General features: G+C 46.8%; 2 protein-coding genes and 1 non-coding gene across 5 annotated transcripts in view; all 3 read right to left on the reverse strand.

The window, feature by feature from the left end:
- Positions 1-11,479, reverse strand: part of SAG (S-antigen visual arrestin) — a 40,855-nt gene extending 29,376 nt beyond the window's left edge. Inside the window, exon 1 of the mRNA XM_004327708.4 lies at positions 1,023-11,479. Coding sequence (XP_004327756.1) covers positions 1,023-1,097 — 75 coding nt within the window. The 5' untranslated portion in view covers positions 1,098-11,479. The remainder of the gene's footprint in view (positions 1-1,022) is intronic.
- Positions 11,480-11,599: 120 nt separating this feature from the next.
- Positions 11,600-26,168, reverse strand: part of ATG16L1 (autophagy related 16 like 1) — a 46,774-nt gene continuing 32,205 nt past the window's right edge. For all 3 annotated transcript variants that reach the window (XM_019923527.3, XM_019923526.3, XM_019923525.3), the window contains 6 exons: positions 17,562-17,682; positions 17,190-17,295; positions 15,109-15,258; positions 14,918-14,965; positions 13,967-14,068; positions 11,600-13,152 (listed from right to left, as the gene is read on the reverse strand). In XM_019923527.3, coding sequence (XP_019779086.1) covers positions 13,059-13,152; positions 13,967-14,068; positions 14,918-14,965; positions 15,109-15,258; positions 17,190-17,295; positions 17,562-17,682 — 621 coding nt within the window. In that variant the 3' untranslated portion in view covers positions 11,600-13,058. The remainder of the gene's footprint in view (positions 13,153-13,966; positions 14,069-14,917; positions 14,966-15,108; positions 15,259-17,189; positions 17,296-17,561; positions 17,683-26,168) is intronic.
- LOC117313074 (small Cajal body-specific RNA 6) lies at positions 19,868-20,110 on the reverse strand. The gene has a single exon (XR_004527536.1).

The following is a 26,168-nucleotide window of genomic DNA, read 5'->3' on the forward strand; positions in this document are numbered from 1 at the left end:
CGACAGCTACTAGCTCCAGGTGGCCACCCGCACTTGAATATGGCCACTCCAAGCTGACGTGCTATAAATGTAGAACACACATCAGGTTTGAACAACTTAGAAAACGAAGGTAAAATACGTTGTTAATAATTTTTATATCATTTACATGTTGAAATGATAGTTTTTTGGATATATTGGGTTAAATAAAATATAGTATTAAAATGAATTCCCCGTTTCTTCTTACTTTTTTAACATGGCTACTAGAAAATTTTAAATTAGATATGTGGCTTGCTTTGGATGGTGCTGAACTAGATTATGAGCCCCTAAGAATCCATAGAGTGGAGCGAGGAGATCCCATCCTCGGAGGCTGTGGGTGGGTTCTCCATAGGGTGTCCCAGGCTAGGAAGCTCACAGGCACATCTAGACTATCTAACGTGCCCCCGATGGAGCCAGCAAAGGCATCATCCCTGCCGAATATGCGAGTGCCAGGATATTGGGTGGCCATGCAGCCACAGTGCAGAGGGGCAGAAAGGGAGCAGCGGGAGATGCTCCCTTATCCACTGGCCCTGGAGGCCCAGCAAGGTTTGAGAGCATGGCAGCTGGGGTGGGTGACAGAAAGTAGAGAGTTGCATTGATCCATTGATCCAGCATCAGGGCTTTCACCAGGCAGTTAGGTGAGATGATAGAAAAAGGGTCAAGGAAGTTATAGATACTGACCAAACAATGTTTTGAAATGGTTAAGTCATGGGTTCAAGGCTAGGAAAAGAGGTAAAACTGGGGTCGAGGGGTTGGGGGCTGAGAGATTAGGAGAAAATTAAGGGTCTTGGGACTAAAGTCTTGTTGAGATCGAAGAGAATTTATATTTCTGCAATTTACTCATTCGTTTATATCTCATTTATCATCCATCTCAGACAGAGATGGAAAATAGACATAGAGCTTCCATTGACCTCATAAGATTTTGATGTTGATTATGTCTATTCGAAAAAGTTCCTTTTAAAAAAAAAAAAGATTACTACTAAGCCCCTCACCTCTGTACTACTTACCGACTTGTCCCGGGAGATCTTCTTGAAGATGACGTGGTTTGGTGGGGACTTACTGTCCTGCGCGTTGGCCTCCATGTTACCTGTCCCTGGCAGTTTCTTCCCTTTGGGGTGTTGTGTCAGGTTTTAGAGGGCTAGGAAAAGGTAAAATCATCTTAAAGTCAGGAACCTTCTGTGAATAAAACCCATACATGAGATGCTGTACCTCCATCAGACATTTCCTTCTACCTGCCTCAATACCCACATTTGACTAAATAAGGTCTTCGTCTAGTTTGTATTTTACTAGAGTGTGTTTTTTTTGTTTAAAGGTGTTTTATTTTTCCTGATAAGCCTCAGACATTTCTTAGCAAAGCTCACCAGGACGTCCAGATAGATTCCAGTGAGAAGGTTTTACTTTGAGACTAAGCCTTGGTATCGTCACATTAAGCCAGACTGAATTTAAAATTCTATCTTGATGATCTATTACGGCAATTAAAATAGAAAAAGTCCTGCAAACCACAGCATAACCACTTCACGAATATCATTTTAAAAATACGTTAAATCCCCAAAAGTTTTGCTCAGCAATTCACACTAAGCAGTGCTTTCCCTTTCCTGCCATCTCTCACCACTCCCCAGCTTTCCCCACAACAAAGAGGCCATCTGAGCTGTCTGGAATTCAGTGCGCTCCTTAACAAGCAACGTCCATGAAAACTACACAGAAAACGTGAAACTGGGACAGACTGACTACACGAAAATGTCAGTCTTCCTGGTGCTGGCTCTTCCCTGCGCCCTGCCCTGAGTTTCTGAGAAGGCTTGTTCGAGGGTGACCACATACCTTGGGCAACCAGCTGGGACGGTCCCAGGAGGTGAGGAGAGGGTCTCTGTGTCCTCGGGGGTGAGCAGGCAGCCAGCCCTTGCTCTGTCTAAACAGATGACCCCACTTGGGCCCTGGCTGACTGTGTGGGGAATTTGTAGGGAATCTGGAGAGGGTGCCCACACCCAGGTCTTAATGTCTAGAAGCCAAATCCCATTTAAGGAGTAGAGTGGCAACTGGATTAGTGCTGAGATGGGAGAAATGGTAGTTTCAGCAGTTCAAAGCATTAGACAAGGGCCCAGAGGGGCTCCCAGTGCAGGAGCTGTCAAGCTTGAGTGGGGAAGGTTTGGGGGAGGGATGACAGCTAAATGAAAGCTATTTTATCTTAATCCACTTTGGGTTCTGGAAATAGACTGATTATCCCTTCACTCCTGGTTTCACCAGGAGAAGGGATTTTCAAGAGCTCAACCAAATTGATTAAACTCAGCAGGCAGCTAAGGCAACCTTGGGGGTGGGGATATAAACAAAAAGGTCAAGGAGAAATGTCAGCCTCAAGATAAACCCTGGTGTTATGCAAGCCAAACAAGTCATGTCCCTCTCCTCTACCCCATGTGCTATTGATTACATCACGAGTCCTGTCAATTTGCCCCCAGTGTCTCCAGAATCTTAGTCTCCCATCCCCAGCGCTCCCTCTTGAGTCCATACCAGCCCCTTTGTTTTCCTGGTCTGACTACATCCTTCTCCGTGCTGCAGAGGGGGCTTCCAAGCCCTGAGCAGTCACCCTCCCGCTCAGCATCTCGCCTTGCTCTCAGCATCTCGCCTTGCTCTCAGCATCTCGCCTTGCTCTCAGCTACAGGCACACAACTTTAAAGCCACACGCTTGAGCCTCCTCCGCCTGCTGTTCCCCATCTCCCTGTACCGCCTCCCGCTGTTTGCTTTTGCCTGGAACCATCCTCTTCTCCTTTCCTCCTTGACGCTTGTCATCCTTCAGATTCCAGCTCAAGAGTCACTTCCTCAGGAGAGCCTTCCCCAACCTCTCCGACTAGGTTGGAGGCACTATTGCATTCGATGCTTGTACAGGAGATGATTTTATGGTCTCTCTTCCCATCCTTGACTCTAGGCTTCAGGATGTCAGGGACCCATGCCATCTTGTTTCCCTTATTTTTGTATTCCAGTGCCCAGAACAGAATACTCAGCGAATGAATGCATGGGATGGTGTGGCCACTAACACATATACGTACTGGACTTGCGCTGGTGTCTGGGAGTGAAGCCAGTCTAAGCAGAAAGTGACGTTTGGGTTGTTAGCATCTATCGAAACACTCCAGGGGCTTCCCACCTACGTCTGGATAATGTCTGCAAGGCCCTGCGTGATCTGGGCCCCCTTCTTCCCACCTCGCCCACTTTGCTCCAGTCCACTGGCTTCTGCTTTTCTTCAAACCTGCCTCAGGGCCTTTGCATTTACTGTTTCCTCTTCTGGAACACTCTTCCCACAGATAGTCACTTGGCTCACTCCCTTAACTCCTTTGGGTCTTTACTTCAATGTCACCCTATCTATCTATATCCTATTGTGTACCATCTCACCCAACACTTCTGTCCTCCTTCTCTGCCTTACCTTTCTCTGTAGCACTTATCAGCATCTGACATACAAGATAATTTATCTTGTTAATTGTCTGTCCCCCCACCCCAACATAAGTTCCAGGACTGTAGAGATTTATGACTGTTTTGTTCCTATCCCATCTCCAGGATCTAGAATAGGGCCTCAGTGGACTTTTGAGCAAATCAATGAGTCACTGGATTGCAACAGTATAATGGCTGGCAATAGCTAAAGTTGGGAAAAATTTTAATTTCTAAGGGAGAAAACTTTGAAAATTTTTAACGTAGGAATGCCAGCTAATAAATGCAAAGGGAATGATAGAATTGGAAAAACATCATTTGACGAACTCTGATGGTATTAATCATGCCTTTTTGTTTTCTGTAATTCTGATGCTTTGACATCTGAGGCTTTGCTGACCCTGGAGAGACTGCCATCCCAGGGCTAGCTCTTTCCTAGAGAGAATAAATGACTGCTTTTCATATGCAAACCAACCAACTCAGAGCCCATACACCCCAAAGGCCTCCTTTCCTCCTTTGCTGGGCTCTGACACTCTGAGCCACTACTGCCCTGCCCTAATCACCCTGGGGCCAGGTATCAGACAACTGGACACAGCCCCTGCACTCCAGGGCCTGCTGAAGTAAATAGCCAATCTTAAGTCTGCTTACCCTATCTCACCAGTTCTTTCCCACGGAAACCACAAACGAACTCTTGCCCATGTTTTCTCCTTGATCCTTCTACCTCCTGACTGGCCCTGGTGCTTCCCCGCATGGCCTGCCCCCTCTTTTTGGTAACTGTAACAAACTATCTTTTCAACGGCAATTGTCTCCAGATCTGCTGACCTCGCCATAGCTGAATAATAGTAAAACTTACGTTTTAAAATACTGATGACATCATTGACTCAGACAAGGATTCTTAATTGGTGTGAAAGTCATTAGGTGAAGTGTTGAAGGGGAAATGGCTATTCCTGTGACACCAAAGTGATGCCATACGGATTACGGCTCTTCACAAGGTGCAAGCCAAACTGTACAACAGGGGATCAGCCACAGTCTAATGTCAATCTTCACATCACAAACGGTGTCAACCAATGTGATGTGTCACCTTGCAGCAGCTGGAATCCATCAAGCCTTTAGACATCACTTCTCGTTTTTAGGAAATACAAGGAATAGTTACATGAGACCACAAGAGAGCTACCAGATGAATGTAGAAAGTGGCTGATCTCTTTCATAAGTAAATGTCATAGAAAGGAGATGCATTAGGTTAAGACACTTAAGGGACTCAACATCCAGATGTACCGTGTGGTCCCAAATGGACAAACAGGATGTACAGTACATTTCTGGCCCGTTGGGAAAATCTGAATATGCTCTAATAATGTATCAGTAATATGTCATATGAGCTCTGACACGTAGGATGGAAATTACTGGACTAGGAAGGTAGAGATTGTGACTGAATGAAGAAGGTCATAGGATGGTATGTACAGTGTGATCACATTTTGCAAACACACAAGTCTGTGTATGGATATACGTGCACACGTGTGTTATCGTACACATTATACGCATAATCTACGAGGACAGACACCAAAGAGCTGACACTGGTGGTCTGTGTGAAGGGAATGTTAGGTTTTGTTTTGAAGAAATCTTTTCTTGTCCCTTAAAAAAAAAAAAAGGAAGAAAAATGACTGGGGCCCTTCCTCCAGTGTCCCCATCAGAAGGGCTGCCCTGAGCTGTGGGTGCTCCTGGGACCCCCGTTCTCCTGCAGCTGTGTTAGCTCCAGGCCCCCAAGGGTGCAGGTCTCAGTCACTGACCTGCCAATGCTGGGCAGGTAGGAAAATCTGGGGTGGACTGCATGCCAGACCTCACTCTTTTTGGAAACGGTAGTCTCTGGTAGTCATTCCCAGCCCCTGGTGTGTAATGCATTTTTCTCTGCTTGGTGGAGAAATGAGAAAAATAAGGACACTGTTGTCAGTTTTTTCATAGAACCAAATTATTCAGTATAAAGGACTGTTCTTTGTTCTAAGGTTATGAAGTTCTAAATTTTTCTATTTTTTTATTTGAAGTTTTAAACTTTTAAATATTAAAATGTCCTTCTTCCTCCCAATCTTTATTGAGATATACTTCACATCCAACCAAATCTACCCATTTTTAAGTGCGTGGTTTGATGACTTTAACCACCAATATGATCAAGACACATTTCCATCACCCCTAAAAGTTCCCTAGCACCCATTTCAGTCAACTCCTGGTCCCAGGTAACCAATGATTTGCCTTCTGCCACTAGTTTTGCATTTCCTACAATTGATTATGAATTTAGGCATACAGAGAAAAGCTGGAATAGTATAATAAACACCTACATAGTCAACATGGAGATTCGACAATGAACATTTCGCTGCATGTGCTCATCTATCTCTATTGCTTTTTTCCTTTTGAACCATTTGAAAGTAAATTGCAGACATCATGACAATCAATAAACGTCAGAATGCAGCCGCTAAGCATAAGGACAAAGTGTCCTTCCTTTTATAGAGATGAGTGTAGATGGCAATTTAGAAAAAAAAACCCTTACTTGGCCAAAATAAAAAGTTATCCACCTCTTTCTACAATTCTTTTAGAAATCTACTGGTCTATTAATGCTCAAAGTCTAAGAACCACTCACTGGCTATACAATACTTGTTTCTCTGGAGTCAGCATCCAGCGAGAAGCAGCTGTGAGTCCTGTGTTTCATTTCCAACATCAAACGCAGCACCAGCTCGAGGGGGTGGGGGGTCGGGATATGCAGCTAAGAAGCTTAGGGGTTTTGGGGCTAGGTTATCATCTTAGGGGCTTATTAGGGCACACGCATGAGGAAAACTGGTTCAGTCTGCTAACCGTCAACTACAAAATGAAAACCTTGCCTTAGTTTTACTGAAGCAGAGAGCACTTGACAAGTTTGAGGCTACTGTATTTATGCAGAGTGCCAGGGAATCAGAGCTTTTAAAAGCCACCCTCATTTCAACATGTACCTCTTAGTCAATTGGCCTTAAGAACAGAGGGCTGTTGTTATGGGCTGGGCTGGCTAATGTCTGAAATCATAAATGCAACCCAACGGGCAGAGACCCTTGAAAAACATTTAGTCTATACTCCATCCCTTGCTTTGATCTCCTCTACAATAGCCACAGAAGTTGTTGAATGCTTCCAGGGACAGGGAAATCACTACCACTTTTCTTTGAAATAGCATGAAGTGTGAGAAAATTTTTTGTAGGATGGAAATCAGCCTCCCTTCTACTTCTCTGTGTTGCTCCAAGTTAATCCAATCTCTTCCACACGTCAGTCTTTCATGATTAGAACACAGGTGCTCAAGCCTCATGGGCACTGAAACCCTCTCACACCCAGACAGATTTCAAATGTCCATCTTGAAGCATCACACTGACATCAGTACTTAATGCTCCAGGTTTCTGTGCAGAAGGAGTAAGTTGTACAAACGGCCCCAGACTGGAGTCCTGGGCTCCGTCGCTCACTGACGAATCCACTGCAATCTTGAGAAACTAGCTTGGCCTCACTGCTATTTGCTTTTCTCCATCTGTAGAAGGGGAGCCCACGAGCTGCCCTGGCTTGCAGGGTCAGGGAAATGCATCAAATGTGCAGACAAGGTCTTGAAAAGGATCCTGATGGATGTTCCTTCGTCCTCTCTGAGGTGAGAGCTTCTTCACCCTCTGGTCCTGCCACATGGGCCTTGACGCTAGAGGGGGTTTCGATGGTAAGGAACTTGGAGTTGACCACAAACTGAGCTGCTTACACCTGAAGTTGAGCAAAATTAGGCAGAGCCTTCTGGAGAAGTTTGTTACACACAATGTGTCCCCTCAGATTCACGTGCTGAAGCCCGTTTACCGCCCAGTGTGACGGTATTTAGAGGTGGGGCCTTTGAATGAGGTCATCAGTGTGGTTCCGATCTGACAGGCTCTCCACTCTCCTTGTGCACAAACAAGTCTCATGAGCACACAGCTTAGTGGCAGTGAGGCCTCAGGATGAATTGAAGTCTACCCCGCCAGTGCCTGCCGCTCGGACTCCAGGCTCTGGAAGTGTGAGACACTTCTGTTGTTTAAGCCACTCAGGCTACGGTTTTTTTGTTCTTTTTTAAAAATTTCAATGATGTTTATTAAAGAAGTAATAATAGCATGAACAGGGCTTCCCTGGTGGCGCAGTGGCTGAGAGTCCGCCTGCCGACGCAGGGGACACGGGTTCGTGCCCCGGTCCGGGAAGATCCCACATGCCACGGAGGAGCTGGGCCCATGAGCCATGGCTGCTGAGCCTGCGCGTCCGGAGCCTGTGCTCCGCAACGGGAGAGGCCACAACAGTGAGAGGCCCACGTACAGAATAAAAAAAAAAAAAAAAAAAAGCATGAACAAATGCAAGGTCTATGATATCTACCCATGCAGGCTACGGTATTTCATTATGGCAGCCCAAGCTGAGCAGGACGAGGGTCCGCGCTTTTCTACAGACAGATCAACTGCTATCGATCCAAAGTTTGGGGAAAAAAATGGACACTAATCCAGTTTAAGAAATACGCTTTTTTGTTGGAACTAGGTAGAGGTGGTGCTCCTACAACACTGTGAATGTGCTAAATGCCGTTGTTCAGTTTAAAATGACTAGTTTTATGTTAGCTGAATTTCAACTCAGTACATTTAAAAATAGTAGAAAAAGAAATACATTTTTTACATCGCGACCCAGTACATACGCACATATATACACAACACTCCTATGAAACAATATTTACCCTTCCTAAGTGGTTTATTCTTATTTTTTTAAACTACTCTCCCTCTTATTCTTCCTTATAGCTGGTTACGATTCACTTTGTTTTTGCTGATTCAATTCTACTAAATAAAGACTTTGTGCCAAGTACTACGTGAATGTCAAGATACCAAGGATATGATTGATCTTGAGACTTCTGGCTTACGACCTCTTAGAAGCACCTGGGCACGTACTCCAGGGAGCAATGGAATGTATGGCTTTCTATCTAGAAACTAGACCGCGTACAGCTTGTCTTCCTATGGGCCTGGCTCACAAGCATACCTTCCCATTGTCTCTGAAGTCCATTTCTCTGGAAAAATGAAACCCAAAGCCTGAATTCCCCTGCTCTCTTCTCCAGGTCCTAGGGTTGGACCAAATCCCCAGAGCCTGGCACATAGCAATCTCCAGGGCTACATTCCCAAGTGGGACACAGAGCTTACATGAGGAAAGTCAACCAAATCCAGCGTGGCACATCAGTTGCCAGAACCGCCAAGGCGAGTCCCTTCCCTGTCCCCACTCTGCTCCGCAGTCCCACTCAGAGCCAGGGCTGCACGTGCCACCTGCTCTAGCCAACAGGGTGTAACGGAGGTGACCAGGCAGAGCGACAAGCGGTCCCACAGACGCTTGACTTCTTGCCGCATCATCCTTGTTCCCCTTGCTGATGTCACATTAACAGTCAGATACGAGTGAGGCCACCCTCTACCAGTTGCCCCCAATCCAGCCGGCTACGCCCGCTCACAGAATCGGGAGAAATAGTACTTGTTTTAAACCATTCCATGTCATGGCAGTTTTGTTATGCAGCAAAAAGCTCACTGATCCTGATTCACTTGTTTCTTTGCTGATTCAGTTCTACTAAATAAAAACTTTACTGAGTGCCCACTGTGTGCCAAGCACTACGTAAATGTCAAGGTGTCAAGGATATGGCTGATCCCAAGACTTTTGGCTTACGACTATTTAGAACCACCTGGTTCTAAGAGGTTGTAATCATAAACAAGGCAATCATAAAAAACATTGGAACAGTCAGGAAAATTTGAATATAGACTGGATAGTGGATAACAGGGTCACTTAATTCGGTGAGGTGTAATTACGGCATGGTGTCCTTATTAGGTTGGGATGCATGCTGATTCATGGGGAAAATGACATGCTTGAACCTTGCTGTAAAGTACTCTGGCAATGAGTACTACTGAGTGGCAGGTAGGTACACCTTGCTACACTGGTGTTTCCTTCGCCTCCTCAGGTTCTGGACCCCCAGAGACGTGGATGTTCCCATCATGCCTGCCACTCAGGGTTGGAAGAGGGCAGCTTGGCCCCCAGCAAGATGAGTAAGAGCTGGAGTGTCTGAAGAGTCCACCATGGCCAGAGCACAGACAGGATGCGAGAAGCGTCTGGAGTGAACACAGGGGAGAGTTCAGCAGCACAGATGGAAACCAGGGCTCCCTGAGGTGAGAGAATCCGATTCTGCCGAGGTGAGGGAGGCAAGAATCACTTTCTGGATCAGAGTCCAATCTTTCACTGGCACGTACCACACATCCTACGTGTTTCTACACAATCTATGCAAATACAGATATATTTCACTTTATTCAAGATTCCCAAAGTTTATTGGCTTGAAAATTTGGGATTTCTAGTGAGAATGAGCCTTACAGTAAGACACAAGAGAAAAGACGCAGTGGAATAAAAACAAACACGGGCAGCTCGTCCTCGCCCCCGAAGAGGCACTTCCCGCTGGCTCACGTGGAGGGCTGGATGGGGCACCAATGCCCACCTGGGGGCCAGGACTCCGGAACAGCCTCTTGCTTCACTGGGAAACTTCCCCCCATTTGTGAAATGGGATACACTTCAGATCTGACAGAATTTGAGCGCCATAGCTTCCTTATTACTATCCAAGACATCTCATAAAAACAAACATTTGTGGCTTCTGCAGCCTGGCAAGCAGTCCTGCACGAGGTTTCATCACTGCCACCCTTCTCTCCCGGTGCTGCACCCAGGCGGCGAGCTTCAGGTCTACATTTCAAATGGTCAGATTCCCCAAGATCACGATTGATCACGGTTGTGCTATAGATGTGAAGACACACAGTAGCTCTGCACACCTTGGTACACTCCAAACCCTAGAATTTCCCAACAAACACGCCCCTGGGGCCTGGGCTGGCCCCTCCCAGCTGAGAGCAGCTTCATCCACTTGCCCCAGCGTCCCCACAAAATATCCTGTGCGCTGTGATATGAAAGGTGCATCGGGGCTTCACAAGATAAAGGTAAAAGTGAATGTGTGCACAGTATGTGCTCTAATAAGGCACAGAACTTGATATATCACACTATCTGGGGAAACAACCTAGGAAATATAAATTTTAAAAGTCTTTAATTCTCAGCCTGAGATATGCTAACGTCTGGATCAAAGCCCACAACACTTGCAGGGGAGCACGCTAGCTCTAACCAGTCGGGATTCATCTGGGAAATTAAAAACCCCCATGCCCACCTCCCACCCTGACCAATGAAACCAGCAGCACTGGAGGAGGGTCCCAGATGATCTGAGAAAAAGAGAATGAAGACCATGAGCTGGCTGGAAGCATGTTCCACATGTGGTTCCAATGGAAGCCATGTTCCACATGTGGTTCCAATGGAAGCCACACCTGTAACCCAGCCTTGGCAGTCAGGTGACCTGAAGAGAGCTTTACAGTATGGATGGATCTCAAACTGAAACATCTTTGTTAAGAGCAGAGAGCAGTCCTGCTTCCCTCCAAGGTCAAAAAAAAAAAAAAAAAACCCCAGGATAATCAGAGGCTATGACAATGTTTACTTTCAGCCTTTTTGAAGAATGAGACTTACCTCCTTGAAGGTGACTGCAACAGGATCCCCACCTTCCGCTTTTTGGAGATTGCTGGCTGCCTCTGAGACTCCAGATCATGATGGAATCCTGACTCAAGTTGCTGGACTACCGTCTGGTAATGGGCTGGACAGGGGTCCTTGGGGGTGGGGGTGGGATACATCAGGGAGACCCTAATTTGTTATGGCACACGGCCGCTTGCTAGATATCTGAGCTGCTACGAATAAATCACTCTTCAATGAGGAAATTCATGCCCCTTCAGCAAAGAAGAGGCCTGGCGGCTGGGAGACACATACAGTTCACTATCAATCCTGTGAACAAAGTCTGCAGCGCAGGGACAGGAAGCTCGTACTGCTGCAGCGTGGAGCAGACCGCACAGCTGCCGAAATTCCGAAGAGACCCTTTTCTGGTTCCAGTTAAGATTTGCAAATGACGTGAAACTGGAACGCTGATGTTTACAGACAGTAATACCTTGGGCTTAAATGATGAACAATAAGGAAAGGCACGGGGACAGTATTAACCATCATTTACAAATGAATGAATACCAGGAAAACAAATGAAAAAAACCCAGCTTTTCGCCCTTAAGGATAAAGAAGAATAAAATAACTACCAAGAGGCATGGAGTGTGAAAAGTACATAACAGATTTCTTTTTTATTTACAATCAAGTTCTGTTGGGCAACATAATTAAATAAATAAAAGACATGCCCTGGCCTGTGAATTTCAACTCCCCTCAGCACGAGTTCCCTGAACAGCAAACTGAAAAGGGGAGGCGAGGGCAGGGGAAAGGGGAGAACAGAGCCGCCAACACCATCAGAGGGAGCGCGCAGCCCGTCCTCACCCTGCTCTAGCCCTCGCTCCCACAGATGTCCAGAGAACAAGTCTGGAAGGAAGAAAATTAAAGTGCGAATGAGTAAGTGATAAAAATATTGGTGTTTCAGTCACTCAAGGAACTATAATTTTATAAACGAGTAAGATGGTAAAGATAAACGTTTAAAAAAAAAATGCATAGGCCAGTTTCTTCCCGGCCTTACTCGCGAGTCCCGAAATCGAAAGACGGCATTCCCATGCTTCCTGGAATGGGCTTCCTGCACTAAAGCACCGAGGGGGTATTGCACATAGGCTTGGCAAAGGGGCAGCGACCCGGAACTACTGGCTCCAGGGTAATACACTGGAGGCCTCCAATCCCACACCACCGGCAACTGTAACCCCAGCACAGCCGGGAAGAAGGGGGCGGCCCACCTTCTGAGAAGCTACAGATGATCCGGGAATACAGTCTTTATTCCTGCAGCTCACCCGCTTCTCTGGAAAAAGGGTTGTGCACTTCTTCTCCTACCCACTGCCAATTTTTTTTTTTTTAACCAAATTGAGATTTCTTTCTTGACCAAGAGATAGATATGTAGAACTGGGGGGGGAGGGGAGGGAGGAAGGAGTTTTGAAGAACAGTTGCTTTCTAAGAACAGTTTAGGAGACCTAAGGAAATTCCAACTGTGATCAGGTGAGGTCAGAGTAAGAGCCTCGTAGTAAAGACACAGACCAGCGGGGGGACCACAGTCCCACCGTCCCCGTGGGCTACCTGAGGGCAGGGGTAATCCCACCTGGGTTTCTGTTAATCCATGATTAAAGCAAGTTCCCTGGGAAAATGACCCCAAGGTGACAGGACCTTCATCAGGCCAGAACCGACTTTGGAAGGACGGGAGAAAGCACAGGGGAGAAGCAACACCCGGTGCAGGGGGCGTCTGCGGCACCGCCGCCCAGGGAAGAAGCCAGCAGGTGCCTGCGCTCCCCCCGCTGAGGTATGCAAGATCAGAGCCAGTAGTGTTTCCCACTTGAATCAAGGCAAGAACCTGAACCTCTGCTGAGCGACCGCAGCATCAGGTTTTTCTCAGTGTTACTCTTTCAGGCCACGGGACCTCAGCCACGACCCTCGGGAGCCCTGCTCGAAGGCAGGCTACTGCGCCCCACGGCTCGAGCTCTTCTCTGGAGGTCAAAGCCACAGTCCAGGCGCCACCTGCCAGGACAGAGCCGTGGGGCCCGCGTGCCCCTCCAGCTTCTGATCCGCTCTCTCCTGACGAGGTGCCCTCAGTACTCTGACCACAGCACAGCTTTGCTTCCTTTGTCCACGCTGACGACATGGGAGCCGGCAGGCGACCAGGCCACGGCGTTGATCGCTGAGCTTCAAAGGGAGAGGTCGGAACACGGGTGAGACATTCGTGGGCCGAGCGCAGGGCTCCCTCGCCATCAGGGCGTCAGGCTTGTCCCAGCGCCCGTTTTACTCGCCGGTGTGGCTCCCATGCACAGACAGGCACTTAGAGAGCGAAAGAACTTGGAGGAACCCTGCCTTGATTCTAGGAGGTAGTTTGGAATGAAAGGAATCAGGCCTTATCAAGTCTACCCTAAGGGAGTAGCTCTGAGTTAAGCAAAGAGCCTCTGACGAGCACCTCAGGGCAACTGGCTGAGGAGCGGGGAGGCACCACCACAGCGAGGACGGTGAGGGGTGGTCCCGGGGGGCCCTGGGCCTGGGTTCTAAGAGCAGCTGGGCTTGGGGGACACAACAAAGCCGAGAGGAAAAGGGGCCTGGATGAAAGTAAAAAGCACGTGAAAATCGGCGTTTACAAGCAGTCGATTTCCTGAGGAAAGGGGCTTAGAAGGGGGAGAAGGGGAGCCAGAGAGGAAGAAGAGCGGTGAGGGGCAAGATCAAGACAGGAGACGCCACAAGACGAGAGACAGAACGCGGGGCTCTAACCTTCTCCAGTGGCCATACCCTAACTGCTCTAGCTGGAACGGTCTGAAATGTAAATAAGCAGGACGCTGCTGTCTGCTGTCCGGGGAGAAGGGCCCCAGCTTCCCTCCACTAACCTGGCTCACAGTAGAGTGCGTGAGTGGACACTGCCCTCGTGGGGTCGACTCGGGTCCACGCCCGAAGAGGATGTGACCCCTGGGATGGAGTCACAGGCCTGCTCACCACCTCAGAGGGGCTGACATCTTACCTGTGATGCTTTGAAAGGACCTTCTCCACTTTCCCGGAGAGCACGCTCCAGATGTAGAGGGAGCCCTCGGCCGAGCCTGCTGCCACGTAACTGCCGTCAGGGCTGCAGGACACATGAGGCAAGAAACGGCGTCTACCACCCACCCCCAACTCAGCGTCTTCCCGGACCCCTCCCCAGGAAGTCATGTTTACTCTTCACTTACGAGTCAAACACGTGACCATTCCCGTGTACCCAGAAACCAGAAGATGCTCTTCACAACCGCTTTGGCCAAAGCCACTTCACCCTATCATCTGGCCTCACCAGCTAATGAAAAATGGTGCCGCTGCATTACTTCTTGGGGCCACAAGTCCCTAAGCATCTCTCAGACTCAAACATAGCACATAGGGAGGTCAAAGTCAACCCCCAAATGGTGAAGGGTTTCTTTCAGTTGATGGACTGCCTCATTATATGGTGCAGAGAAAGCAGAAAAGGAAGGAAGCATCGACTGTAGAGAAGCTTCTCCACGATATTGGCACTGACCATGGCAATGTATTTGGGAGAACAGCCATGCGTGGAAGGGAGAACAGGAAAGGGAAACCACCGCCTCTCCAGAGAGCCTATTCTGCTCTGTTCCAGGGGACACCACCCTTCCCAAAAAGCTCTCGAAGAGTTCTCATGTAAATGAGTAAAGAGAGGGGAACCTGATATACCCAGAACAAACCAACTAGCCATTATTAGTTTTTGAATTGGGACACAGTTTCACGCAATCACAGAAGGGACACTTTAGAAAGGAAGGAAACAGTGACAGTGACCTCTAGGACTGAACGTGCAGCTTCGTTCCTGGACACCTGCGCACGTGGAGGCACCGTACAGATGTAGCTCGTTTCCCCAGTGGGAAGAGGCCTCTGCTCTAACCTCTGCGGTGAACCACGCTGGGGGTGCGGGCGCGACGGGAGGAGCACCACCACTAACCTGAACACAACTCTCGTCCAGTCGGAGCCGCACTTGAAGCCCGGCGCGCTGCAACAGACGACAGGGCACCGTTACCCCCAGAGTCCATGCAAACTTGGGATGTGCGGGCAAGTCAGGCTTCTGGCCTTCTCACAACCCTCTGAAAAATCAGCAAGACTCAAATGAAACCCAACCAGAGTGTCTTCAGTTACCTGAATGTCTGTCTGACGGCATTTATTCGTAGGTCAATAATTTTTAGCAGGTCATCTCGGGAGCAGCTGAGGAGTTCAGTTCTTTCTGGGTTTAAGTCCAGGGCAGTAATCTTTCCCAAGAGCTCCATCTCTCGGACAATACTCTCTGATCTAGGAAAAAGATGGAAAGTCTGAGAAAACCTAACACAGAAAGGTCAGAACTTCCCCATTTCAACCAGGATGGCATGCCACGGAGAAAAGGAGGAAGGAGAAAAGGCAACTGAACTAGAACACAATACTCCTCAAGGACGGTGAAAATGCTCCCACGCCCACACAAATAATCTCAGCCCTGGCTTTTATTATTTTCCCATCAACAGATTCTATCAGGAGCTGTGAGTACTAGAACTCTAAAACTGGTAAGGATTAATTTCCTTGCCTGTTTCTGAAATGATACAGTAATTGCCAATCAGAGCTTCTGATCAGCATGAACTAAGCAGGGCTACTATTTAATTAGTATTACTTCAATTTTATCATTTCAACTTATCCAAAGGGATGTAAACCGCTTTAGCAGGTCTGGGCTGCCTTATATGGACAAATGTGTGGGCTCTCCAGGCTTCCTGTCATACAAAGTAAAGCTCGGGGACCCTCCAACTCATCCCGGTGACTCCAGATGTGGAACCGGGGCACCCTGGCAACCCCTTCTCCTTCCTTTTCTTCTCCCAGCTCTCCTCTGGGCCGCGGTCCACACCCAGGTCTGTGCTCAGCAGTCCTGGGCTGGGCCCTGTTGGTGATACAGCCAAAGGAGGTGCAGACCCTTCTGGACTCATTCATTCTGTTGTAAACTTTCGATGAAATGATTTCCCACCTCAAACCATAACCAAGTAAGACAGTTTATCTTACTGTTGCCGCTCCACCTCCCTGGGACTTGGGGTCTTCATCTGTCAAATTAGGGGGGAGACCAGGAGGAGCCTTCTAACATCCAGCTTAGCTCTAAAATTCCTTACTCCCAGTTCAAATTTCTGCCAACCAGTACACCTGAAACTAATCACCAATTACCTACCTCCTAACCAACTGTCCTCATCCTAACAGGACTCCTGTCCCTTCTACTGCCCCCACCTTGGCCCATCAACAGGACTCCAGCTTTCGTTCCCTTTCTGCCACTCCTCCCTCCTTGGGCAGCTCCCTGTACTGCCCTCCTGTTGCTTCACAGGTGGGCTCTGACTAATCCACTCTCATGTCTTCAAAGTCCTCCTATGAGGACGTCTCATTTTTTCTCCCAGTCAACCTCTCAAAACTTTTGTTTTTCCAAATGTCCATTAGAAACCTCAAATTTATGTCCTTTTCTGAACATGTTCACTGCATCCTCTTCCTAAATCTGTCATTTATTCTGCATCTTACTTTACTTCTCTCCTTCCTCACCCTCCACATCCAACTTGTAACAAACCCCATCCAAATCCCCCCTCCACTGCCTTGAGTTCAGATCCTCAATGCTTTACTGATTTCCCGCTCCCCAGTACACCCTTTAAAACTGCCACCAATGTAATCTACCACACTCTCATGAAGCAATCCTTTCCTAAACACCCAACTTATGAGATCAAGTCACCTACCAATGGCGTCCAAAGCCCGCAGCAATCTGATCCCACCCCACCCTATCGGTCTCATCTGCCCTCGCCTGACCTGCCAGACTGCCCTGTTCTGGCCTGGAATGTCCCTCAGTGGCTCTTCTGCAACGTGAAGCCTACTCACTTCTCAAGACTCATCTTGACAGACGGTCTCTAACATCCTTGGACAAGGGCTCCTGGCCCTACTGCAACACACCCTGCAGCCTTGTGTATCTGTCTTCTCGATTACACTTGAAACCACCTAACAACCTCGTTGTTCATCTGTTTGTAAGTACATAGGGCATGCTCAGAGGTGACTGTTGAATGTGACCGTCTACTTCAGGGTAAAGAATATCAAACTGGGAAGATAATGTGGACTGGAGCTCATTTCTGCCATTTCCAGGGACTTTAAAAACACAACCCACACACAAGACACCATCACAGTTCTGCCACATACAGACCCTCCCATCTGCCTCCCCACCAAGCTCCTGGGTGTTTTACCGGATGTCCCAGAAACGAATTTTCTTGTCAAAATGTCCACTCATCACACACTGCTCTGTGCAGACAATATCATTGCAGCTGGATCCGGCAAATACCGTCTTTATGCCTGAAAGACAACCGAACACGAATAATCAAGCAGAAGCCCCTCTGCGGCTGTGCACGCAACACTGCTGCACTCTCACTCTAAGTAATCAGAACTACTTATTTAAATGAAGCTTCAAACTTGAAAAATAGTCACTACGTCAGCGCCACTCAAAGTGAGACTGGAATTTCTAAGTTTATCACACTAAATGCAGGCTTTAACGTGGAAACAAACACCTCTGAGGTTAATATCTAATCGTTCATAGACACAGAGAGACTGAATTTCCTCACAGACTTTGCTGCGTAGATCCCAGAGTTTGAGGGTCCGGTCGTGACTTCCAGAAACAATACGCGCATTGTCCAGCAGGAACTTGGCAGACAGCACTTTGCCGCTGTGTCCCGTGAGTGTATGCTAAGGGAGAGAACACAACCAGGGTAAACCTCCAGGGCGCCACACCGGGAGAGTCAGCGGCAAACTGCCAGGGAGCCAGCTTCTCCAAACACCCTGAGATCTGGTCAGGAACACGCAGAGAGAAAAGGAGGAGCAGCTCAGGGAAAACACCCAGAAAGCCTGTCTTTGGGCATTGCCCGGGGTGAGGTCTCAAGAGGAAGAGGATAAACCTCCCACCGCCAATAAAACTAAAAAAAAAAAAGGTAATGAAAAAATAAATGAAAGATCCAACACCACAGCACAAACTTCACATGACCACGCCCTCAAAGTAAGGGAGGAGCAGGCAGAGGACCTGAACAGACATTTTTCCAGAGAAGATATACAGATGGCCAATGGACACATGAAAAGATGCTCAGTATCACTGGTCATCAGGGAAATGCCAATCAAAACCACAACAAGATTATCACTGCACACCTGTCAGAACTGCTATTATCAAAAAGACAACAAGTAACAAGTGTTGGTGACGACGTGGAGAAAAGGGAATCCTCGTACATTGCTGGTGGAAAAGTAAGTTGGTTGAAGCCACTATAGAAAACAACATGAAGGGTCCTCAAAAAATTAAAAATAGAAACCCCATACGATCCAGCAATTCTACTTCTGGGTATTTTTCCAAAAAAACCCCAAAACCACTAATTTGAAAAGATATATGCCCCCCTATTTTCATTGTACCATTAATCACAACAGTCAAGATATGGAAGCAACCTAAGCGTCCAATGATAGACGAATGGATAAAGACACGGTACATATATACAGTGGAATATAAGTCATAAAAAAAGAATGAAATCTTGCCCTCTGTGACAGCATGGATGAATGTAGAGGGTATTATGCTAAGTGAAATGAGTCAGACAGAGAAACACAAATACCATATGATTTTACTTATACGTGGAATCTAAAAAACAAATCAACACCTTACAGAACAGAAAGAGAATCACAGAGAACAAGGTGGTGGTTGTGTGGGGTGGGAGTGGGGGTCTGAGTGAAAAAGGTGAGAGATGAAGAGGTACAAGCTACCAGATACAAAACAGTCACGGGGATAAAGGTACATACAGCATGGGGAGTACAGTTAATACTGTAGTAACTTTGGTGACAGGTATAACTAGACTTACCATGGTGATCATTTGGTAATGTACAGAAATAACAAATCACTATGTCGCGCACCTGGAACTAACACAGTGTTGTAGGTCAATTCTACTTCAATTTAAAAAAAAGGATATACAAAAACTGTATAATAAAGTACTCAGTAAAGGCTCTACTACAGAAAGTATACAGAACACAAATAGGATATCTGTATTTAGTCTTATTAGCCAATGAAATGGAAAAGAACAATGTATATACTAACGGTATCTATTTAATATTATTAGATTTGTGCTGCCACGTTAATCTTACATGTTATAGAAAAATAACATGTTTGTCTTCTCCCAAGTGTTTAAAAAATACATGTAGACATTTCCTGAATTTGTATTCTTTATTGAGGCTTGTCACATTTTAAGCTGTTAATTACACAACTTAAAAGGGGTGGGGGGCAACCAGAGGACCTTCTTGAAATAAGCTCTATTACAGATACCGGTCTGTATGGCTCTTGCAATTTTCTGTAAGTCTGAATTATATCAAATTACAAAATTTTTAAATCTTGGATTTTACTAATGTCTCAGAAGTCAATCTCCTATTTAAAGTCAGAATGGACAGGTTCACCAGAGGCATAATTTATCAATATAAAAGGAAACATCAGGGGCTTCCCTGGTGGCACAGTGGTTAAGAATCTGCCTGCCAATGCAAGGGACACGGGTTCGAGCCCTGGCCCGGGAAGATCCCACATGCCGCGGAGCAACTAAGCCTGTGCGCCACAACTACTAAGCCTGCGCTCTAGAGCCCACGAGCCACAACTACTGAGCCCATGTGCCACAACTACTGAAGCCCACGTGCCTAGAGCCCGTGCTCCACAACAAGAGAAGCCATGACAATGAGAAGCCCGCGCACCGCAACGAAGAGTAGCCCCTGCTCACTGCAACTAGAGAAAGCCCGCGCACAGCAATGAGGACCCAACACAGCTTAAAAAAAAAAAAAAAAAAGACTCTTAAAAAACTAAAAGGAACCATCAGGACTCTTTCAATAAACAATTAAAACTCCTAGGGGTTTTTCAATCAGAGGTCTCCGCTTGAAATGTCAGATCATAACCACAGACACCAGCATTCCCAACAATCAAATCTTTTCGTGACTAGCTGTGAGATGCCAACCATGGCATCTTTCCTGGGCTGCCAAGCAACGCAGAACTGGGTCATAACCGAACGTCAGTGCCCTTTGCCCGCCACAGCACTACTGGAGCCCAATGGGAGAGAGGCGGCTGGGGATGGTGAGGATGCCGCACTTTCCCTACTTTTCAATATGGATCAACATATTCATGTGTGGAAACTTCAAAGGCTCAGAAGATATACAGGTATTCACTAATGATTTCTGTGTAATTTTTAAATAAATAAATGTATTTATTTATTTATGGCTGTGCTGGGTCTTCGTTTCTGTGCGAGGGCTTTCTCTAGTTGCGGCGAGCGGGAGCCACTCTTCATCGCAGTGCGCGGGCCTCTCACTATCGCGGCCTCTCTTGGTGCGGAGCACAGGCTCCAGACGTGCAGGCTCAGTAGTTGTGGCTCACGGGCCTTGTCGCTCCGCGGCATGTGGAATCTTCCCAGACCAGGGCTCAAACCCGTGTCCCCTGCATTGGCAGGCGGATTCTTAACCACTGCGCCACTAGGGAAGCCCCTATAATTTTTTTTTAAAAAAAGAAAAGGCTTTTTTTTGGGGGTGGGGGCTGCGCTGCATGGCTTGTGGGATCTTAGTTCCCTGACCAGGAACTGAACCCGGGCCCTCGGCAGCCAAAGTGCGGGGTCCTAACCACTGGAACGCCAGGGAATCCTCCCCCCAACCCCCCCCCCCCAAAAATGAGCAGCTTTTAAAAGACCCTAATATACTTACTATAACTGTCAACTTACTGGGTTTCAACCCTGACCCCCAAAGCCAGACCTCGCAGTTTAGAGTTAACACTTTAGAAACCAATCTTTCCTCTCTGCTCAGGAGAACAATTCCACTTTAGCACAGGAAGAGAAAACTCAGGGCCACATGTACTTCCCCTTTAAGAAGAAGTTTGCACGAATTCCGAGACTCCTTCTCACATTTAAAACGCTCTGAAACTGGAACAGCATCTTACAATCGCTGCCAGCCAGGTGGCAGCTGTGCTGTGGCTGTGTGACAACCTCCCACTGATCCTTCTGGAAAGATCAAAAAAGTTCCAGCAACAAAGTTTATGCTAAATACAGTATAGGAATAATGCTCAGTATAAATCATTCAATCTGCACAAACCATGGGGAGAGACCAAAAACTTGTGTAGGTACTTCTACTTCACCAAAAAATTCAGTTTTGTGTACATGCACCGTTTTCTTTCTTACTATTAATGTAAAAGTAAAATCATGTTTCACAAACATAGGGAGGAAAAGACACTGCCCACAAATGGGCGATGCAAATGTGCTCGTTTTGCTTACTCTAAATGCACGTTAATATTCTCATATAGTTCACATGAAAACACCCCTACAAATTTATCCACCGCACTTTTAACTTCATAGCACAAGCAGTTTTTCACGTGACGGGAAAATACACGGGCTTTGGGGTCACGCTGTTTGGCGCCTGAACACCCTGGCTCTCTAACGTCTGTAAAAGACTAACATCTTCCTCACTCTGTTTAGGAGGGTGACCCACGCACCAGGCCCATGGCTGACTGCATTCTTTCTCTTCCTTTCTGCACCACCTTCCTTAAGAGTTTCTGTAATTACTCTATAATAGCTAAACAGTCTCCAAGCAATGAGATTACAACCTAATAGAAATTTCCTTGGCTAGCAGACACCTACATCCCTTTGAAAGTTTCACGATCACAAATGATGCTGCAGTGAACATGTATGAGTACATGGCTTTCCCCTGACTTACTTCCTGGAATGAAACTGCTGGATTAATGGGATAAAGGAATGTTTTTATTTCCTGGCTTTTCACATGTGTTACCTTGCTTTTAAAAAAGTCTGGATTTCTGCTTATTTTGTTCTTGGTGGAAACCCAGCCTGACCGGCCCTGCCTGGGGCTGAGTAGTTTCATCTCCATGCTCTCAGTGGTATGGAATTCAGCCTCCTGCAAGCATTCACTTTTATCACGTAAAAACTGATTATTAAGTCATTTTAAGTGGATCAGATTTATTTTAAATTCTTTTACCCATTCGGTGTTTTTGAATTTATTCTTAATAGTTAATATTTAACTTCTAACACTACTTTAAGGCTTTTATCTTCCTCTTTAAGAGACGGGGCATGGGTTTTGATGTCACAGCAGCCCCGAGTCCCCGAATGGAAAGGCTTAGAGCTCTCTTCCCTCAGGCTCTGCACAGGCTCCCTGGTGCTGCAGGGCAGACCCTAAGGGCCACCCACCATGTAGCAGCTACCATTAACACCAACCAAAGACAAGTGACCTCAGAAAAATGCAGAACTTGATAAGGAGGTTTCTGAAATAAAAACCATCATCTGAAAGCAAGTCCTCACTGAGGCCACTTCTCCACACCAGCACTACAGACGTGAGCAGGATGGGTTCTTCAGCCCAGTTCCTCAGTTTTGCAGTAATCTTTTAGATTTTTTTTTTTAATTTTTTAAAAAATTTATTTTATTTATTTTTGGCTGTGCTGGGTCTTCGTTGCTGTACGCGGGCTTTCTCTAACTGCGGAGAGCGGGGGCTACTCTTTGTTGCAGTGTGAGGGCTTCTCACTGCGGTGGATTCTCTTGTTGCAGAGCACGGGGTCTAGGCACGTGGGCTTCAGTAGTTGTGGCACATGGGCTTCAGTAGTTGTGGCTCGAAGGCTCTAGAGCACAGGCTCAGTATTTGTGGCACACGGGCTTAGTTGCTCTGAGGCACGCGGGATCTTCCCGGACCAGGGCTCAAACCCGTGTCCCCTGCATTGGCAGGCGGATTCTTAACCACTGCACCACCAGGGAAGCCCCTACATTTTTAAGAGAATCGAAAACATCCTGTAAAGAAAGAAGTCCTCTGGAATGGGCCCCTTTCAACACGAGACTATTTCTAGGACCCTTTACTAAACGGATTTAAAGCAAGCACTTGACCAGCCACTCCTGCATTCTGGTCTCACCCAACACCACCCACCTCAAGTTGAGGAGACAATGACCAGGGCTTGGATCTTGAGTTTCAGAACATGGAGATGCCCATCTATGTCCTCCAACATCCTCTGTAAACGAGGGTCTCGGTAGAAGCCAGAGCCTCCTAGACAGGGAGCCTACTTACATCCTGGGCCCTGGTAAGGGTTCATGCGGTTTCTGTGGGAATGGAGAACCTGTTAAAAGGGCCTCCTGATCTCCTTCACACATTTACCAAGTGATAGCACACAGCTGTGAGCAGACCAGAGGCCCTCTGAGCCAGCTGGTTCAGCAAAGGAGGCTACAGCCCTGGCACCAGCCCCTGGCTCGTCAGCACCCACAGCTTGGTGCTCCAGCACCCTCTCCAGTGAGACTCAGCCCACCTTTGCAAACCAGCTCACTTGAAAACAGTTACCAACATTATGACCTCTATCATCCAGGTCTATCTCCGCCTCCAGGGCCTTCTTACTTCAGGCCTAAAAGCTGACGCTTACCTGTTGAGAACTCTTCTACCAATTAAAAATATCATCCTGTTAGGAACCAACATGGTGGAGTAGAAGGACGTGCTCTCACTCCCTCTTGCGAGAACACCAGAATCACAACTAGCTGCTGGACAATCATTGACAGAAAGACACTGGAACTCACCAAAAAAGGTACCCCACATCCAAATACAAAGGAGAAGCCACAATGAGACGGTAGGAGGGGAACAATCACAGTAAAATCAAATCCCATAACTGCTGGGGGGTGGCTCACAGACTGGAGAACACATACCACAGAAGTCCACCCACTGGAGTGAAGGTTCTGAGGCCCACGTCAGGTTCCCAACTGGGGGTCTGGCAACAGGAGGAGGAATTCCTAGAGAATCAGACTTTGAAGGCTAGCAGGATTTGACTGCAGGACTTTGACAGCACTGGGGAAAACAGAGACTCCACTCCTGGACGGCACACACAAAGTAGTGAGTGCATCAGGACCCAGGGGAAGGAGCAGAGACCCCAGGGGAGACTGAACCAGACCCACCTGCTAGTGTTGGAGGGTCTCCTGCAGAGGCGGAGGTGGCTGTGGCTCACCGTGCGGACAAGGACACTGGCAGCAGAAGTTCTGGGAAGTACTCCTTGGCGTGAGCCCTCCCAGAGTCTGCCATTAGCCCCACCAAAGAGCCCAGGTAGGCTCCAGAGCTGGGTCACCTTAGGCCAAACAACCAACAGGGAACCCAGCCCCACCCATCAGCATTCAAGCGGATTAAAGTTCTACTGAGCTCTGCCCACCAGGGCAACAGTCAGCTCTACCCACCACCAGTCCCTCCCATCAGGAAACTTGCACAAGCCTCTTAGACAGCCTCATCCACCAGAGGGCAGACAGCAGAAGCAAGAAGAACTACAATCCTGCAGCCTGTGGAACAAAAACCACATTCACAGAAAGATAGACAAGGTGAAAAGGCAGAGGGCTATGTACCAGATGAAGGAACAACATAAAACCTCAGAAAAACAATTAAATGAAGTGGAGATAGGCAACCTTCCAGAAAAAGAATTCAGAATAATGACAGTGAAGATGATCCAGGACCTCGAAAAAGAATGGAGGCAAAGATCAAGAAGATGCAAGAGGGGGCTTCCCTGGAGGTGCAGTGGTTGAGAGTCCGCCTGCCGATGTAGGGGACGCGGGTTCATGCCCTGATCCGGGAAGATCCCACATGCCGCGGGGCAGCTGGGCCCATGAGCCATGGCCACTGAGTCTGTGCGTACGGAGCCTGTGCTCCACAATGAGAGAGGCCACAGCAGTGAGAGGCCCGCGTACCGCAAAAAAAAAAAAAAAGATGCAAGAAATGTTTAACAAAGACCTAGAAGAATTAAAGAACAAACAGAGATGAACAATACAATAACTGAAATGAAAACTACACTAAAAGGAATCAATAGCAGAAGAACTGAGGCAGAAGAACTGAGGCAGAAGAATGGATATGTGACCTGGAAGACAGAATGGTAGAATTCACTGCTGCAGAACAGAATAAAGAAAAAAGAATGAAAAGAAATGAAGACAGCCTAAGAGACCTCTGGGACAACATTAAATGCAAAACATTAGCATTACAGGGGTCCCAGAAGGAGAAGAGAGAGAGAAAGGACCCGAGAAAATATTTGAAGAGACTATAGTTGAAAACTTCCCTAACATGGGAAAGGAAATAGCCACCCAAGTCCAGGAAGCACAGAGTGCCAGGCAGGATAAACCCAAGGAGAAACACACTGAGACACATAGTAATCAAACTGACAAAAATTAAAGAAGAAGAAAAGTTATTGAAAGCAGCAAGGGAAAAATGACAAATAACATACAAGCGAATTCCCATAAGGTTAACAGCTGATTTCTCAGCAGAAACTCTACAAGTGAGAAGGGAGTGGCATGATATACTCAAAGTGATGAAAGGGAAGAACCTACAACCAAGGTTACTCTACCCAGCAAGGATCTCATTCAGATTCAATTGAGAAATCAAAAGCTTTACAGACAAGCAAAAGCTAAGAGAATTCAGCACCACCAAACCAGCTCTACAACAAATGTTAAAGGAACTTAACTCTAAGTGGGAAACACAAGAGAAGAAAAGGACCTACAAAAACAAACCCAAAACAATTAAGAAAATGGTCACAGGAACATACATATCAATAATTACCTTAAACGTAAATTGATTAAATGCTCCAACCAAAAGACACAGGCTTGCTGAATGGATACAAAAACAAGACCCATCTATATGCTGTCTACAAGAGACCCACTTCAGACCCAGGGACACATACAGCCTGAAAGTGACAGGATGGAAAAGGATATTCCATGCAAGTGGAAATCAAAAGAAAGCTGGAGTAGCAATACTCATATCAGATAAAATAGACTTTAAAATAAAGGATGTTACAAGAGACAAGGAAGGACACTACATATTGATCAAGGGATCAATCCAAGAAGAAGATATAACAACTATAAATATATATGCACCCAACATAGGAGCACCTCAATACATAAAGCAACTGCTAACAGCTATAAAAGAGGAAATCGACAGTAACAAAATAATAGTGGGGGACTTCAACACCTCACTTACACCAATGGACAGATCATCCAAAATGAAAATAAGAAACAGAAGCTTTAAATGACACAATAGACCAGACAGATTTAATTGTTATTCATAGGATATTCCATCCAAAAACAGCAGATTACACTTTCTTCTCAAGTGCGCACGGAACATTCTCCAGGATAGATCACATCTTGGGTCACAAATCAAGCCTCAGTAAATTTAAGAAGATTGAAATCATA

This window comes from Tursiops truncatus, chromosome 7, assembly GCF_011762595.2.
Source record: "Tursiops truncatus isolate mTurTru1 chromosome 7, mTurTru1.mat.Y, whole genome shotgun sequence".
In the NCBI taxonomy this organism is placed as follows: Eukaryota; Metazoa; Chordata; class Mammalia; order Artiodactyla; family Delphinidae; genus Tursiops; species Tursiops truncatus.